The sequence below is a fragment of the Pterocles gutturalis genome, unplaced genomic scaffold, assembly GCF_000699245.1.
Source record: "Pterocles gutturalis isolate BGI_N339 unplaced genomic scaffold, ASM69924v1 scaffold35531, whole genome shotgun sequence".
Lineage (NCBI taxonomy): Eukaryota > Metazoa > Chordata > Aves > Pterocliformes > Pteroclidae > Pterocles > Pterocles gutturalis.
The window spans coordinates 5,038-24,398 of record NW_010099015.1 but is presented as its reverse complement, the minus strand read 5'-3'; the positions used below and the strand labels follow the sequence as shown (position 1 = coordinate 24,398).

Below are 19,361 nucleotides of genomic sequence, written 5' to 3'. Positions count from 1 at the left end.
TTTCAACTTCTTCTTTCCCCCCTCTAGCTGAAGTCTCTTGCTTCCAGCAATGACCTCCAGTATACCTGACCCTGCCGTTCCCTGAGTACAGCTGTCTCGTAAAGGTGGGAGAAATTACGAATGCCACAGGGAAATAACAATCTAAGTAATGAACCTCAGATGGATTTTGTGAACCTCTCCTCACTTTTGTGTAAACGTTAATGAAAATAAAGAATTGTTTTACAAATGCAATGTGACACATCTCCATGTGGTTGGCAACCTTCAAGAGAGGTGTTTTCATGTCAGCTACATGTATTTTAAAGTGCTCTGCCTCCCAGATAGATAGCTGTACCAGTTTCCTGCCTTTTCCATCAGCTACAGGGAATAACACGCAACAAAATGTGTTGTGCCTGCTGTTTAAAGCTAATTTTAAATTCCTCCTTCCTGTCTGTAAAGTGTGAACATCTATATCCCTTCCAGGAGGCCTTCCAATGATTTGGTTGATTTCTATTGATCTACCCTCTCTCTGTCTAATGTATTCCCTTTGAACTTCCGTGTAAATAAAATGTTATGCCATGATTTATTGCTGTGAACCTAATGAAATAATACTAGAAAAAAAAACCCTTAACGTGTAAATTACAGCATTATATTTAGTATGTTTAACTAAAATGCATTAATGTTTTATATATGCAAGAAAAAGCTATGTGTTACTTTAAAACAGGATGAACTTATATTTGTCTGGTTATGATGTCTTGCAATACTCCACAATCAACTTAGCTAAAAATACTTTTTCATATGTCAAAATGCCCACCATTGAAAAATATTATCGTGCACCTCAAGATTATTTCCTTTTTGGAGAAAGGGGTAAATTCTGCAGTAGAATCAGCCTGGAGAATTAAAATGGGTCTTTTTAGATCTTTTACCACCCAGTGCTGTTGTAGCTGTCGTTCATATAACTGAATGCCAGATAAATCCTATATGATACTTCCTAAGATTATCAAGAAACTCATCATTCTCATAAATTCTTAAGAACAAGGTTTCTGGAAGGCAAACCATGCTCTCCAATAGTGAAGCTTTGACTGGAAGCCAAAGGCCAGTTTAAGTCACTATGTATTTATCTAATTAATGAATGTATGTTTCTAGGAAAACTGGCCGTTCTGATCAATTTTGTTGATGTATATCAGGAGCAAGAGATGGGAATAGGAGGGAGAAGACAAATTACAGTAGAGATATATTTTTGCTTTCTAGTCCACTTCTTTCATACAAACTACTAAAACTTAATTGCAACAGAATAGAGGCTGTACAGGTAAGAAAAAAATTAGCTGAATCTTATATACATTCATACACGTCCCCCTTCGTATAACCACTACACTGTAAATTAAAAAAAAAAAAAGAAAAAGAAAAAGGGGAAAAGTCTGGGACAATTTATAATGGCTGCAAAAAAACTGAAGTATGTCTGTTGCTCCAGATGTCATAAAACTCTCTATACCTAGCAACACTTATAACATTGAGTTTACCAAAAATGGCTGAAGAGCAGATATAGTTTGCATTTTCTATACAACAGGCTATAAAACATCACTTATCACAGTCCAGAAAGCACATATAGATGTGTTTTTATATAAACATATGTAATAACATATTAAGCGTGCATGAAAATTTCCCAATGATTGCATCTATGCCCACTTGGTTTTTTTTCTTTTTTTTTTTTTTTTGTTTTTGTGGAAATGTGCCTTATATTCCAGATTTTTTTGTTTTTGAAAATAAGGCCTCCGTTCTATTCTCCTCACAACCAGAAAGGGGCTTTTTGAAAGTACTTCTACATAAGTCTTCAGAAAAGCCAGCACTTTGTTTCAAATGCAAGTTTCCAATCACTGCTTCACTGCACCAGACGGCAAACTCTCTATGTTTGCTTGTTGAGTCGTCATATATAACGACAGTCTTCTCTGACAATAAGACTAACTTACTTCTCAAGAAAGCGCTAGCACTTTGGCTAAATCCAGAATCATAGGTAGCTTCTTTTTTCTTTTTTTTTCCTGTTTTGTTTTTTTTTAATTTGTTTTGTTTCATATTGTGCCTTGATGTTGTAGTAATACTCCTTGCTTTATGAATGCGTAGTGTCACCATTGTCTTTCAGAAATGTTCCAGCAACATAAAGACAGGCAGAGTAAATGAAAACACTGTGGATGTTAGGGAATTTATCAGCTCCTGTTTCTGAAAAACAAGAGCATGAAATGCTTGTTTTTAAAAACAGTCTTTCCTTTCTGATTGCATTCCCTGTCTTGTTTGTTTGTTTTTGAATGTGCTTCATAAAAAGTAAAGTAAATAAGTTTGTATTATGTCTCAGATAAAATGAAGACTATTTCTATACAAGCGTTCTTTTAGATGTTGAGATCAGACATAGTACTCCTTATCCTTATTTTTCTTGTTTTTGTTGGAACTTTTAGCGCTGTTGGGCTGTTTCTCCTTGATCACAGCCCCATTGGATTGTGCTGAGTTACTGATGTAGTTTCGACTCTCATCTACGTGATAGGATCCTTCGTCTCGATTCCTGTACTTGTACATGGCATACAGGAGAATGAGGATACACAGCGCCGCTGCTGCCACGATCCCAACTACCATGCCCGTTGTGCTGCTGGATTCACGAATCACCTCGGATGAGCCAGGGTACTCCCTTCCTCCTCCTGCCCTGGTAGGATTTGCTGTGGGTAGATAATGAAAGAAGGGAGAGGTTATTATTGAGTTGGCACACTGAGGAGTTAGAGCCACCTGCTACGAACATGCATCTCATTGCACTCGCTAGGTCAGGACTGCCTAGCGATGTACCCTATTCTACTGTTCCAAAAACATTTCGGTTTGCAGCCCATCCCATTTTCATATCTGTCAGCACAAGTAAACAGGCTTTCAAACAAAGGAAAAAAACCATCCTTGCTGGGATCTCCCTCTTGCACATCCTCCCTCTCTCTTTCTCTCCTTCTGTAAACAAGAAGTTACACTCTAGTACTTATTTAGATAATTGTGATGATAAGACAGACTACCCAACAGAATGGGGGAAAAAACCCAAAATTCCCCCTTAATAATAAGTGGTAGCAGCCAATAAGTTGGCTACAAATAAGGTATCCTCAGCTCTCCTTTAGACTCCCCTCAGCAGGCTTCACAATTTCTCCTTTCTTTTTCATTTCTTTTTTTTTACAAGTTAATTATATTTACTTCTATTACTTTTCAAGAGTTATCCAGCACTACCTTCTCTTTTCTAATTCACAGTCTTCCTTGAATACGGCTACACTTTAGAGCACTTTTTCACTCAACTTCTCCCATTCTCTCTTTTCGTCATTGATGCCAATACCAGACATTCCTTCAAGCAACGCTTTATGCTCAGAAAAAAACTCTCAAATTGCACAGAGCAAGGGCTCAGCCTTCTAAGAACCCACCTCTCAGGCCAGACTCTGGTCTTTTCACTTGTGATATGAACTGAACTGACCTATGTCTTCAGACTGTGAAGTCTTCTTGATTGGAACTACTGTGTTGTCTCTCTCATTTTATCCCCTTGCACAGACATGTGGAATGAGAGCCTAATTCCAGGAGGAATGTCTAGTTTAAATGCTCACAGCACACACAATGCTTCTGCCTTTCCCATGATCTCCTTCCTCTATTGCATCTTGCAGAAGGAGGAGAGGCAGATCTTTGTATAGAATCGCTGCAAGTGGCCATAACCGAGATGGATCTTCTTTAACTTAGTAAGTGTCATAGACAAAAACGAACTGATGTGGGTCTGTGCAATATTCCTCTAATTATAGCAGCATTTCCAAACTCCTGAGATGCTGTGTACCCTCAGCACTGCCAGCCTTGGCTGGGCTCAGGAGCAAGAAAAGAGCAGTGAGTGAACCAGGGTTTCCCACTGAGCAGTGCAGAACACTCTCATTAACCATTCAGGCTGGTTTATAGAAACTGCATTTTACATCATTATGCATGGCTAAAAATGCAGTCAGTAAAATACAAACGTTAACTAAAAGTATTATTAAACACTAGTGTTACATTATATCCATAATGTTAGCTTTATCAGCCTTGCCTACAACTAGCATTTTATTTAAGTGTACAGGGAAGTGTCTTGCTCAAGGTGCACAAAATCACACTATGCCCCACAGTTGCTTTTTTCTTGCACTGTAAAGACATAATAGGAAGATGAAGATTTTAAGGATGCTACATTAAAGGTAATGTCACTCAAACTACCAACACTGGTCAAAAAATTTCAACAAGTTTGGACAACCAGAATTAAAAGGTGCCACTAGCTACAGACATCCTGAATTGGCCTATGAATAATAAAACACAACAAAAAACCCACAACCCCAAAAAGAAATAAGTTCCCTCCACAGCTTGGTATTATTCATCATTTATTTATTGGTGATTTGTGTTCTTACTGTTGAAACACCATTTCCTGGCAGTTATCCCACATAGGTTTAAAGAAGGTGACATTTTATTTGGCTGAAAGAACAGAGGCACCACAGTAATACTCAAGAAAACTGTCATTTGTGTCAAATAGTATTTTAAATTCTTTTTTTCCCCCCCTTCTGTAAGTTCTCAGTTGTTCCGAGTTGGTACAATTAGTATCTTCTCTGACTACACAAGAGATTTTGCAGCTTCGCTTCAGAAGGCTCCAAGATTTTTTCTCCTTTCAGGGTAGATGTCACCCTACCAAGCAATGTGGTCTGTCTCTAAGTAGTCAGTGACTGGTTTAGATCCTGTTTCTTCATAGTAGCTATTGTAGAAAATGGATTTTTTTTGACACATAGGGTGTCATTCATTGTTTTTCAAGAGACAATGCTTTGTTGCAGAAGAAAGATTCCCGAGTATTTCCACAGTGAATGAAAATGAGACAAAGTCTTATCTTACTGTATGTGATTTCAGGAAATTAATTGCTGTCTGAGAAATAATAGAAACAACTCTGTCAGTACCTGATGGACTAACAGCTGCTCTTTCTCTTTAAAATACAGACACTTGGGCCAAATGCCATCAACTAATTTTACAATTAATGTCTACTAAATGACACTTAACAGCTTGCTCAGAAGAAAACATTCTTTTAACATTGCAACCTGAAAAAAATGCGTAAGGAATATTTTTCAATGTTACCTAAACTCCCGCCTTTCACCTGCTGGCATCCGTTTATTTTTAAGAATGTTTTCACAATTATCTCATTTATCCCATCTGTCTGAGGAATATTCAACCACTACATTAATGTTATTTAAACTTACACATTTTCAAAGCATCTGTTGTTACATGTGTTTGGACTTCTGTAAAAGGAGCAGTTCAGCAAGGGAAATGAACTTTTTGCTATTTTACTTCCGTTGACATTAAAATATGCTTTTAACCTAGCAGAGCTGCTCAAGACAAATAAGAGGAAACACAAGGAAAGTTCTGCAAAGCACATGGGTTTGTCTGGGAGCATTTTAGGTGGGAAAGGCTAATGGAGCACATGCTAAAGCAAGTGTCCTATTCTGAGACAGGGTAGAAAACGCCACTGGGAAAAGGCCAGCCCACACTTCTTCCAAAATCTCTGTAAATAAACAAATCCCCATCCACAACATTGCCGAAACAGCTGCCTTCTATTTAAGCGGGACCTTTATTTGACTAAGACTGAGGAACCCAAGGGGAATTTACCCAGTTTTTTTCCCCCTGCAAGATGGGAGCTACTGCAAGAGACAACAGATGATCTCAACGGAGAGCATGTGACGATTATACGGTTACAGAAATCTTGTTCTTGATTTCCTGGTGCTTTGAGAAACACACAATGCAGTTTTCTCCCCAGCATCTTGGTAGGTGAACCAGGCAGAGTCACTGGCTCCTGGCACAGCAGCAGAAACACATTTATTGGTAACCTTTTCTGCTACTTGGTTGCAGTCCCTCTTAGTGACTGCAGCATCAAAAAGCCACTAACTTCACCCCAGATAAAGTCTCCTGTTGTAAATGAGAAGCTAAGTATCTTATAGGTGAATCAAGATTAAATATAATAAAAACTGCCCTGACTTTTAGGAATAAAAAGTCATCCCCCCCAAAATCCTATAATCTATAATAAGTTGAGGAAATAAAGACTGTGATTGTGCTCAGACCATGCCATAACACTGAGACGGAGTAAAAGTCTTCTTGCGGTGCCATGAGCCCCTTTTAAAACAACTTCTCTTATGCGCAACTCTTCTTCTCAACAGCATGTGACCAGCCTTTTTGGATTGCCTCAAAGACCAGCTTAGAAGGGACTAATTCTTAAAAGCCTCTTCTACCACTTACGAAAAACTTTGCATGAAATAATAGCAATTGAGCACAGTTTTACGTTGTGTAATAATGGATTAGAAAGTTATTATTCTTGACTGTATTTCTAAGTGGTTTAAAATTTAAAGGGAAAAATCTGACTATTTTCAGTGCCCAGTTTTCATTAATACTGTGAAAAGAAAATTGGAACTGCAGGCTCCCATGGTGTTCGTGAATTGAAATTAGCAGACCTAAAAACAAAACAAAAAACCCAACAAAAGGCCCCAAACCTGTTTTCTTTACATTTATGCCTTCCCACAAACTGTGAATAGGAAATTACTCACAAGACAAGAATGTTTAACTACTGCATTTGCAATGAGGCATGAAGGCAATTATTTACAGGACACATATTAATTTTCACTCTGCGTGCTATCGTTGTAGACCCGTTTGTGGTCGACTTTCTTTCAACGTCTCATTACAACGAATACGTCTGAAAAAGAAATCTCCATGCTTCCTCTGCTGAACTGGAGGGATAGATGCAGCCCAACGGCAAAACCAGGATTGAGGATTTGCTGTAAACTTCTGCCACAGACTAAGCTCAAACCCACCCTGCTCTGAATACAGGGGTATCTCAGCCTGCTCCCTTCCTACTCAACCTCAAGAGGCTCTCGAGGGGAGGAAGGAACTGGCCCCCCAGGGAATGTCCATCAAGGACTGAGCTGCCATGGGAGGGAAGGAGTAAGAGGTAGTTCCACATGTGGCTGCTGTAGCTCAGTGATAAACTTTAATCAGACTTGGAGCAGTCTATACCCAAAGCCACGATCTCATCCACAAGAGAGGTACCACAAAACTATCTGCATTGCCAAACACACACACTCTATGCTCCTTGATCATATCGGGATCATGATCCAAAGAGAACGGGAGCTGAGACCTGCCCACACAACGCACTGGGATGTGGTGGAGAGGTGGGGTGTTTATGAGCAGAGTTGCGACATTTGCCATCTCCAACTCATGCCACTGCAATTGTTCTAAGAAATCTGGGAGAGGCTTACTGAGTTTGAGGGAACAAGACAATAATCTACTTAATATTTTTGAAAGAAAATTATTAAGGAATCTGCTCTACTCTTTGGTGCACAAACCTGTATTCTTTACCTCCTATAAACTGGGATCTTGAAGGTTCTCAGAAGGAAAGATATAATGCATTCAAATACCTCTAAAGTGATGTTACCTAACTTGGCTAGTCATAAAAATAGTCTAGCAGCAAAACATCATCCGCAGCTAAAAAAGGCTGTTTTGTTAAGAAGCTAAACATTGTCTCTACACAGAATATAGTGCTTATTTCCAACGGCAATGATTTGCCATATACTGACTTCAAATCATTTACAAATCCTCCTAACTCCTTGGGACTGCAGGTTTTGCAAGTAACTTTTCTTTCCTGTGGTTGAGAGGTGCGAGGGTTGTTGTCTCAATCATCTGTAAATGTCAACAGAAGTCTAAAGGGAGATAGGATAGTTGGTAGCACAGTGCCAATTGACAGAACATACCAAATCAATGAGTTTTATAAGTTAATATGCTCTGCAAAGCTGAGGGGAATATTTCACACAGTTTAATAAGAAGCATTTGTGAAAAAGTTTTCCACAAAACTAAATTTAATTTTAGCCAAAATGGAAAATGTGAGCCCAGATATTACTTCACGTTTTTTGCAGTCTTCATCCCTGTGCTCCTCCTCTATTACTATACTTTAACAATTGCAGTTGTATCGCTCCTCTTTTAGTATTCCTCCTCTCCCAATATGGGTACTTTCTCCTTTTATCAGTTCAGCTGTCAGTCCCACCTTTCCCCACTTCTACATTTGTCATTCACCTTTGCACCTCTGCTTCTCTCTTTTCCACATGAAGCAATTTATCCCATCTTTGTGCGTGTTCGGGAAAACATTTTTAACAAAAACTTGTTACTTTGCTTCAGAAATTTTGACTGATCAGCAAGAGTCAGTGGGTGGTCTGGATTTTAAATTGAAGTATTCCTAAATGGGAAAAATCTTAAATGCTTTGGCAAATAAGACAACATAAGGAAGACAAAACAGATGTTACTCTACTGACAGCATGTTTCAAGCTAGAGGTAAGCTGCTGTAATCGTGGGGAACCAGTTCAGACAGCTAAACCAGTATCTTTTGCTCAGTTAGTTGCCTGCAGGTCTAGCTCCCTGGAGACTCAGATGAATACCAGTGTTACAGCAAGAAGAGGGCAGAGGCACTGGAAACATAAATTTTTGGTGGCAGCTAACCGTAAGACTGACTTCATCGTACCAAAAACTTCCAGTGTTAGCGACAGTGACATTTGGGCTCCACTGAACTTAGCAAAAGCTTTGCCGCTGAGCTGCGCAGGACCAAGGTTTCATTGCTTGCTATTTTTATAATCTCATTTAAAAAAAAGGCAAAAAAAAGCCCAAACCCCAAACTACCTAATCTAGGAACCAGTTTTCTGCAAGAGAACACCAAAACGTAGTTGTAAAGAGTGAGGAATCAGATGGTTCGGCCTGTGGAACAAGGAATGATTCTTGCTCATGAAATGAGCTGGAGGTGCAGACACCCACATTCATCTTCGCAACCGTAAGTGATTCCATGACTGTCTTCCTTCGCTAAGCAGCTACTACATGAAGAGATAAATGTCTGTGCCACAAACATTATATATATGGCTTGAATGTTGGAGCTGAAAGCACATTGCATTCAATTTGCTCTAACTACTGTCATCAAATCAGATCCATTACTGACAAAGTTGATAATGTTCCTGGGAAAAAAAGGGGCCAGCCTTTAAAGACATCCAGAATATACATGCACGCACCCTGGAAATGTGACTGATACAGACACCAAACTACACTCGCTAAAAAAAGGCTTGGATACAACTTTCAGATATAGCTACACTTGCTCAGCCTGCTGAGACCTTACATGCTTCTCTGGGGGTGGGAAGAGAAAGATAAATGTACTTCAGGATTGATATAAATTACACTTGACATAATTAGTGATCTTTTTCTCATTATAAAAATACTAATATTCATGAATAAGACTTCCTTGTTTTTCTTTGCGTCTCCCATCATACTCCATAAACCAATGCTGGTGTATCTGATATTGGCACAAAAAAAAAAAAAAAAAGAGATAAAGCTTTGTCTTATTGTGGAATATGATTCTTGTGTTCTCATTGCTTTCATCTTTCCTTTCACTCTTCCCTTTTCTGTAACTTTTTAAAGGGTATGTTCCCAACATGTGCTGTATCTAGATCAGAACCTACTGTTTAAGCCAGCTTACATTTAAACTGTCAAAGTCCCAAATCTAGGCCACAGGTCTTAACCTCAGGAGAAGCACTGCTTTTGAAACCTGTGGGCCAGAATAGCTTGACAACACGACAGAACAAGGTTTCATTCAGGTCTTTATATAGTTCGAAGGAGATAGCCTAATGTGAGACTATTTCAGGTACATGCATCCTCATTACAGGTTACTTTTACCTTGAATTTTCCCTGCTTCCATTTACGAGCAATATCCTTAGAGAATACCCAGTTCTCAAATTCGTCAGCATTCACCTGCAACTTTGCAGGCTGTCAAATGCCTAGCCACACACTAAAAAAACCCAGTGCTTCCACAGAGGTTTACATTAGGTGGGTGCTAGCATGTGGCACAAAATTAGCAGCAATAGGTATGCGAAACAAAAAGAAAAAAAAAACTTATGGATCACTAGCAAACACCAGCAAAAAGTCTACCATTTGCCCTTACCTCCTCGGTCTGGCAACGGGGTGAGCAACCCCATTCTCTGCCAGCAGCCTGTTAACATGGTAATTAGTTGATAAGCTGCAGCTGGCATACACCAACTACTTTGTAACTCCATATTAATTGAATTCATCCGCTATTGCAAATGGTTAGTTAGAAGCATGATGGTTTCTTACACACCTCTAACTCCCGTGTTTGAATGCAGAAAAACAGAAAATTGAGCAATCCAAAGTTAACTGAGGACAGTATTTTGGCTACAAAGCTTTTTATACCTTTCCACAATATTGTCTTTCTTCTACTACCATGTCCATAAAACCAAAGAGGCAAATTCAATGCATATGTATTACCAAGTGACAAGAAGTAGTTTCAGTATTGCTAGTGTCTGTCATACAGTATGCAAGAATATATATGCAATATATACATAAAGATGTAGCAAATCAAACCTGAATGAAGTGTAGCTCAAGGAACACAATGGGCTTGCATTAATCAAGGCACCAGTAGCACACTGTCCAGTTCCAAACAAACTAGAACAACACATTTATGTCAAAAATCTATGTGCAGTCTTGATTCTACACGTAAGCTTGATTCAAAATATCAGTTTGTAGGATTATGCTCTTTAGTTTAGGATTTTTAAGCAGATTCCCAGGAGAATTAATGGTACCTGTTCCAGATTCAATCAGCTACTTCCTTCATCCTTGTGCAAGCAAATCCTCTGCCTTTCCAGAATTTGTTATCTAGTGAGATAAAAGTCTCACTCAAGTCAGACAATTACTAAACTATTTCTGGAAACCTTAGTTTTGCAATTTACTTATTTTCTGCATTTTTCAACCAACGTCAGTGTGTGAAATCCACTCACTGAAAATGTTTTGAGAATCCACATAATCTTCATTTGGCTTTATTTAATTGGTTTCAGAAAATCTAATGTTTACAAAATAACCCGAAAACCAAATTCCTCTCTCAAGATGCAGATTAGGATAGGTTTTCTTACACTTTACTTTTGTATTGTGCTTCTATCCCAAATTGGAAAGACCATTCTTTAGAAGACAAAAAATATTGTTCCCTGCTGGAGTTCAGAAACTTTCAACTGGCACGATCATCTTCTACATACGGATAAGATCTGACTTGGTATTTTAAAAAAGAAAGAAAGAAGGAAAGAAAGAAAGAAAGATTATTAGCATCTAAATGAATGATATAATTTATCTGTTGAAATATACATTAAAAAATCTCTTAAGATAGTACAAAAAAGATATATATATATATACACATATATAGGGTATTCTACACCCTATTCTACAGTTAAGTGATTCTTTGATTCCAGAGTAAAAAGATCTACACCTCTTTTGAAAACTGTAGAAACATCTCATATCTCGTAGTAAAGACTGTCAGTGCACACACATCTTTATTTCTGTGGCTAACAACTAAGATTCACAAGAGATTTAGAACTCCCTACAACCTGTTTTCACATATTAAGGATACATGCACAGAAACTGGGACTTAATTAGTTGCATTATCGAAAATCTTGAATACCGGTCTTGAAAATCAGGACTGCTTTGTTTAAAAGAGCACAGTCAGAGATCCAATTTCTTTCTTTTTTTTTTTCTTTTTTTTTTTTTTTTTTTTTTTTTGACATCTGACAAAGCCACTGCATCAACAGCCAATTAATTCGTTAAGGTCTCTGTAATACCTTATTCAGTAATTTTGTACTTTGTTAGATTTCTTTCTTTTTTTCTTTGGAGTCATTCTGGACAGATCTCACTCTCCAGTTAATGCTGGAATGGTCTGTAAGCCACCAAAGTCAGCAAGGATGACACGCATGGGTTTCTAAACGAGTGATGTGGAGTGCCAGGTTTGCTTCTCCATGTTCATAACCCAGTCCTGGTACGGCAGCAGGACCATGTGCTCCAGCTTTGCCCGTAAATACCTTCAGAAGTGAGTCCCAAGCAGTGTTCTACATCTTCAAAGGAAAGAAAAAACCCAGCCCTCTTTCACTGGGCCACCCTTTCTGGAGCACTGAGTTATGTGCCCATTTTTCTTCAATTACTGTTTATAAAATGACTAAATTTCTTCCAACTACTAGAAACATTACCATCTGGTTTTCTCTAGGCTGTCTATCTACTTCTACTTGCTTATTCAAGTATCTACTTGAATTTTTCACATTTAAAAGGTGTGTTTAGCTAAAAATAGCTGTGTTTTGTCTTAGAGTGTGCTTAAAAAATAAACTTTAAAATCATTTCATGTTGGTCACAAATCCCCTGCACCGGTTCAGGTTACATAAAGAATGTATAAGAGTGTGAACACCACCACCACCACTAAAATCACACAGAATGCACGTGAGGAGTCAGAATTCTCTGATCTATTGAAAAAATATTTGTTAGAGTGAAATAAAACCCTTCTTTTCAGCACATGTTATTGTTTTCAGCTGCTCCCAGCCCTGGGAATGTCTGAAAATCCTCAGGACTGGCTGGAAAGCTCCAATTCTACTCAGTATTCCCATGTTTCAATGGTGTGGCTGGTAAAGAGCAGAGATCAGTGCTGGTACAGTAGATCAATTATAATTTTTAACCTCATTTTCTTAGATAATCTAGGAAAAAAATATTTTTATCAAATTCAAATAAGAAGTGCCTTATTTGTAGTTCACAGTGAGAAACACCAATAGCTCAGTCTATTGACAAAAAAGTGGTTCAGTTCACAACAAAATAACCTGGAGAAATGCAACATTTGCTTTCTGTTGCTTTAGGGGGGGGCTTTATGACTTAAAAAAAATTTAAATAACCTTAACAACTATTTTAACTTCATTCACAGGAAAACTAATCTATGTCTGAAGCCCCTCGGTTCCCTTATGTATAGACATGGGAAGTGCTAACATTTGGAAAGTTTGTAAACAAAGCCCAATTTTCACCCTGTAGTAGCTCATCCAGGAACACCTGTATGTATTTCAGCTCAGCATTAAAAAAGGCTGATTCAAGGCAACCCAGTGATATTTCTAGTACTGGAAACACATCTAGAACTACAGGATAATTGGACTGAGGCACAAATATTCCCTTTATGTGTTGAGCCATAATGAACCCAGTGGCCCTATGAACTAATGTAATTTTATTTTTCTTTGTTTCAGCTCCTTGCACAATGAATTCCACGAAATGTATTAAGCAGGGCACTTGCAGTGATGTATAAATTATAGGAGTTGCTTCACCTCCTACTGCCATGTTATCTTTCCGCCAGATGTCCCAGGAATACAGTGCAGTAATTTGTGGCAGGAAAAGAAGAACAAAACTTCTAATAACGAGCATAAATCATTCGCAGGCCATATTTCACACCTCTGCCCGTTCAGAAAAATAGGGATCAATTCTGGACCGAAACCTAAACCACCACAAAGCATTTTAGAACGTATGGTTCCTAGCCATCTCCATCTATCCATACATGATCTAATGGAAGATGTCCCTGCTCACTGCAGGGGGGTTGGACTAGATGACCTCCATGGTCCCTTACAAGTCAAACTATTCTGTGATTCTATGTTATCACACAGCAGGGGATGTACCTACAGAGGAAGCCTTTTGCACGCAAAACCCCACACCGTTCTGCTGCCAGGGCAAAGCCTTCCCCAAAGCAGCGACTGAACATTTAAGAATCATCTGAAGTAGTGGCTTGTTTACTCTCTCTTGGCTATACTGGTGCTTGGGAGATTTCTGCCCATTGCCAGCTGTTTTCTGCAATGCAATGAGCCTGGCCAAGATATAGAAAAATCAACACATGCTGAGAGATCAGCCCATAAGCGTCTATCCTATTATTGGTCCTGACTTAATAATGTGGGAAAATAACCGACCCCATTTTTCCCTCAGAATTGAGAATAAGGACTAAGAGAGCTAACTAATGCTACCAGTTGGTATACATTACTGAACTCTGTCCGGACTATTCTTATCCTATTTATCTACAGAACAGTACAGGACAAGATCTGATACCAATCAAACACTGGCTGGGGAAGCGGAACCCAAGAGCTGCCAGACAAATGCTGATCAAGAGATGAAGTATTTTATCTGGTTGCAATGTGTGAACTTCTGTTGATAGAAAGGCACTTGTTTGAACCTGAAAAAAGCCTGTTTCTACACGACCATTTTATCACTTTGAAAGTTGTCTTCTGCTAAAAATTCCAAGACCAGCGAACACCATTTATTCTGGCTTTAAGACTGATAAAACTTCTATCCATCCCTTTTCTGCTGAGGCCATCAGGAGAGATTTTGAACCTAGTTTCTAACTTAAACCTTTGTCAAGTCCTGAATTTAAGAAGGATTTAACTGTAATTTGCAGAAAAAGAACTGTTTGTGCGTATGCTAGAAATGGTAAGATTTTTTCCCTGCCATTAAACTCAATGATTTCACTTCATTTGACCGAGTTTGGACCTCTCTGTGTTTTGGAACATTTCAATAGCTATAGAAGTGGCTAGATAATAGCTAGACAAAAAAAATAAATACCAACCCAGTGTAATTGGAACAAATAAGCTGTGTAGCACAAATGCTCACTGAAACTCAGCAGAAATCAGAGCTCTGTACAGAGCTCAGGAAAGGCTGGAACAGCAGTCCTGATGTGCAGAAAGGCAATCCGTCCACCCACAGTTTTAGAACTCTTCCTGTAAAAACAGCACATCATCCCAGGCCCTTTTTTTGGATAGGTTTCCACTAACATTTTTCATAACTTGTCTACAAAATGAAAAAACTTTATTATTTCCTCTGTGACATAAAGCTGAGAAAAAATAAATAAATAATAATAATATGTATTATATATTTTGTAATTATCATCATCATCATCATGATCATCATTCTTCGTGCTGTTATTAGTATTTAGAGCAGGAGAGGGGAATGTGGAGAGACTGGGAAAACAATACATGTTGCCTTACTATACAAAACATAATGCAAACAAAATACCTTGACTAAGTTTTGCATGGCAATAAATTTGTTATGACTTCATCCAACTATGGCACATTTAGCAGTTTGCATACCACAATGAAATCTGCAATTATAGTCTTTGTGACTTTATGTTCCAGACAAGTTGATGGGATTGCTGCTTAGCAGCTCCTACTCTGGTCTGCGTTTTATGTCCCATACGAAATGTGTTGCAAATTGCATCTTTCCATTTATTACTGAGGAGACAGGTGCACAGAAAGCGAAGCTAGCAGTGGCAGACCGAGACTTGTTAGCCACCACAAACTGCAATGTATTTATCCTAGAAAAGCAGCTCTATTTTAAGCATAAATCTCGCTAATCAGTAAAATCTAGCCAATCAGTATTTTTTATGATACATGGGTTTACCGCGTTCAAATTGTTTGTTGAATAGGCTCTCATTTGAAGTAAGAACTTTGGTTCTATTTAGGCATATTATGGGCAATCACCATGTAAATGTACAGTTACGGCTCTGTCAATAAAATTCTATGGGCTCTGGCCATCTCTTGAATGTATTCTTGCTAGAAAAATGTTGACCTGAGAGCTCTGAGAGCATCATCTCACAGTGGGGTGGATCCTTTTGCTGACTGACCGTCAGGCAGCAAGAGAAGAAATCTAATGTGATCTCAGGCTACAGCCTCTGAGGTGAAAACATAATAGTAAAATGGTCCTAATAAAAACATATTCTGCCTCCTAGATACAGAAGCTTTACCAACATCAGTGAGGATATGGAGGAGTGGCTGTGGAGAAGCAACTTTGGTTTGTGAAAAAGGTTACGGAAAAAAAGCTGAACTGAGCAACGGCAAGAATTTAAATGGAGCGACATATCCTTTTGTGTGTCCTATCCCAAATGAAAATTAAAAAAATAATCATTAATCTGTCGCTGTCAACAGTATTATGCATTTGTCCCTTAAGCTCCAGCCTACTGTTAGGGGTAGCACAAACGCACATGGAGCCTGCAGTATTACTGAGATGGAGCAGTGCCTGCAGGACTACTCATGGAGAAAGCTTATTCATAAGACCAAGTGACTGAGACTAAAACAGCTTACAGAGAGACAGACATGCTAGAAGTTATGCCTTCAGTAACCCCTTTGGTTCATGTTGTTTCAAATCTGAGAAAAGGACAAGGCCAATGAAGGGGGAGGCAAATGAATAGCTTTTAAGAGTTGAGCGTGGGAGGACAAGTGACATTTTGAAGTGAAGAATGACAGATAAAATTATCCAGACAACTGGAATTATGGAGAACATAATTCCTGTGCCAATCCAGACTTTTTAAAAAAAAAGTAGTGGCAGTTGGTATCCAAGAAATGAAGCAGTAAAACCATTCGCAAATAAACAAAAATGAGAAGTGTAGCTGGGTGATGAAGGATAAGCTAAAATGGGAAAGCTAAACACCAGGATGTAAAGCTAATGGTAAGGGTTTGCAGGAAGACTAACATTCACATTCCCCTTCTGGACCAGAGTTTGGACAGAAATGATAGCCTGTCAGAGAGCTTCATTTCCCCACCCCATTCCTGCACCCACCAGCTAAATGTGCATGGCTCCAGGAGTAGCGAGCATTGCAACCCCAGATCTGAAGTTCAAAACAACCTCAACGAATTATTCTGAAATTTCACTGGCTTTCAGCAAGCTGTAAGGCTGAGACAATACAATCACATTTCTAATGTAACAGCTGTGTTCTAAGAGGCTTGGGAAAATTTTTAGTGCTAAGTAACTAATGTATTGTTTTATAGTTGCCTTATAAATTTTTTTAAAAAAATAAATCTACATTTACAGTCAGTAAACAGTCAGTTTACCTATTGAACAGCACTGCCCCAGTTAACTAAAGAAAGGAAGCAATTCACATCGGTGAGTTTCAGAGCCATATGAACTACTGCCTTGACTTGTATTGGACAAAACATTCTTGTTAAACTCAAGAATTTGAAAATGAGAAAGAAAAAGCAAAGAAAAAACATTCTGGAAATTAATTTTCAAACTTTCAAAAAATGAATTCTTATCACAATTCCTAAATATCTTGCTCATGATGTCTGGGACTTCTGCAAGTGAATTGTCTTCCTGAGAGATACAAAGATGTGTAAGGTGGGTGTATCTATCGCTGCTCAGTTCTAAGAATGGCCACACCATCTCGTGGCATTTTGAAAAACACTCTGAAATGCTTTTACTGGAAAGCAAAAGAAACCAACTCCAAGGTATTCTCATCAAATCTATAAATATCTTGGTTCCCAGAAGAGCTCTAATGCCACCCTGCAGGTTCATCAAACACTGAGACAAGTCCTAAATGTCTCTGCCTTTACTTAAATGGAAATAAATAATATTTGCATGTGGGTATTAGGCTGTGTGACTTCAAAAAGGAACCACGCATCTGCATTTGAAGCAAAATTGCATTTGCCTTAAGGCTATGTAGACATATTCCCTGCTCCCTGATTTGGGTGCTGTACTAGGATGGCTTAGTTTTGATTTGCATTAATATCCAGGCCAGTCTCAAATTCCATTGATTTCTACTTCAACTACATATGTGGCACACAACAAATTTATCTTAATTGTTTTACTCGGAAACTGAAGACCACCAAATTATCTAAACCAACTGACAGCAGGCGTGCGACCCAACAGTACAGAATTCAAGTGAATAAGAAAAACTGAGATGTGTGTGGTACCAATAGCTAGTTACTCAGAAAAGGTAAAAGCTAACCCAAGCCAACAAAGAAAGCTGGACTAGTTCATTTCACAGCTGGGATTTTTTTAAAGGTTAGAGAGTAACATCATTCTTCAGATTGCTATTATGAAGTTTTGCATTCCTTTCAGACCTGTGATAAACATTTGGATTTTTAGAGTAGGTATGTAGTATTTAATTGAATAAGAAGGTAAGTGGGAAATTATATCAGGGAGAAGAATTAGTACCAAATCTCCATTATTCAGTGGGAGTAGGAGAGACGTGGCCAAACACTACAAATCTTTTGTTCCATGGAAAATACTCGAATGTCAAAATTTTTCATTTCTAATCAGAACGGAAACATCCACTCTGAATAGTCTTGGCTTGGAAAAAAAAGGCCATAAAACAATTTGAAATTTGAGACTGTCTTATTCTGTGTCTTCAGGTTTTTACCATTTATACAGTATTTCATCCTATAAACAGTAATTCAGAATGAACTCTGCTTCTACTACTGACATAATACGACACTTGAAATATTGCACTTTTATCTTTTTTGAGGGAAATGCTTAAGGCAGAAGCAATTGCAAACATCTTTCTCCTAAAGTTGACCCTTTATCACAACAACCCAGCTGCAAGGGCCCCAGAATGCCCTTCCCAGCCCAGCCTCAGGTCCTCCATCAAGCTCTAACCTTGCTCAGATCACGACTATCAAAGTTGTCTTTGAAAAACATGCAGCAAACTCTCCCTCTCTGCTGACACTGGCCCCAATTCAATGTAAGAAAAGACTGTCCTGCTAACTGGGACTCTGGGAGATTGGAGCATGCAAATATGAAAGAAAAGAAAGTAATAAAAAAGTTGACTAACCTAACCCACCTGAGCTCGGCTCACAGGGATCGATGTCCTCATCATCGCTAGGACATTCAGCCGAGGCCACCAGGATGTCATCTGTGGTCTGCAAAGAAAATACAAGTCAGATATATTTTAATTGACTGAACATGTTGTAAGACTCTCACGGGCATTTCTTTTATTGCTTGGATTTATGCAAGGCCCAGAGCATTCCACACTTCCTATTTAATGGCAGAGTGACACTCTCCAACTCTGTTTTAATGGGACTTTGCTTTTCAATTCACACTTGTCAGTTTTTTGAAGAACTGTGTTACATATCCAGTGCTGGCACTTAAACATTTTAATTTTCATTTTAAATAAGAACAGAAAGTAGAAGGATAGACTATGTATATTTGGGCTGCTGCTCTTCCCTCTTTATCTTCAATATCTCTACCATGATACAGCTGAAAACACTGAGAGCATAAAAAAACCACGTCAAAATATTGAACTGCCTACAGCTGTTAAAACTATCAGAAATGTCGTGATGTTTTCTCCATTCGTTGCATTTGCCTTCTCAGATGTAGAGCCAAAAATAAGAAAATAACTCTCGTTGAGTTGAAAACTACTAAATGGAAAGAAAGACAAGGAAAGAAAATGGTAATGAATATATGGAGTGTTAGAAACTATCATCCTATTGTCTTAAATAAGTGAAAATGTCCTATTTTCCTAAATAAATAAATGCACTGCCTGAGTGCTGTATTTAGGTCTGAGGGGCTCTAGGAACATTTATCCAAAATGGGCTTGGCCAGCTCTTTGTATAAAGAAATCAAATACACCAAGACAAAGGAGACAAACCAGGACATATACGATACAACACGCTAAAAAGAAAAGAAACTGGGGATTCCTATTTACTGCTTCTTACAGTGCAAGAACAAGGAGATACTCAATGAAACACCGAGGCAATGAATCTGAACCTGACCAA

The 19,361-nt window shown here is 38.4% G+C and overlaps 1 protein-coding gene across 1 annotated transcript; it reads right to left on the bottom strand.

The window, feature by feature from the left end:
• Nucleotides 1-1,675: 1,675 nt before the first annotated feature.
• On the bottom strand, nucleotides 1,676-18,506 carry LOC104462948 (neurexin-1-beta-like; the record flags this gene model as incomplete). The annotated part of the gene is made up of 2 exons (XM_010075109.1): nucleotides 1,676-2,678; nucleotides 18,428-18,506. Coding segments are annotated over 2 exons (387 nt in total), but the record flags the coding sequence as incomplete, so codon positions are not given.
• Between the last annotated feature and the right edge of the window lie 855 nt (nucleotides 18,507-19,361).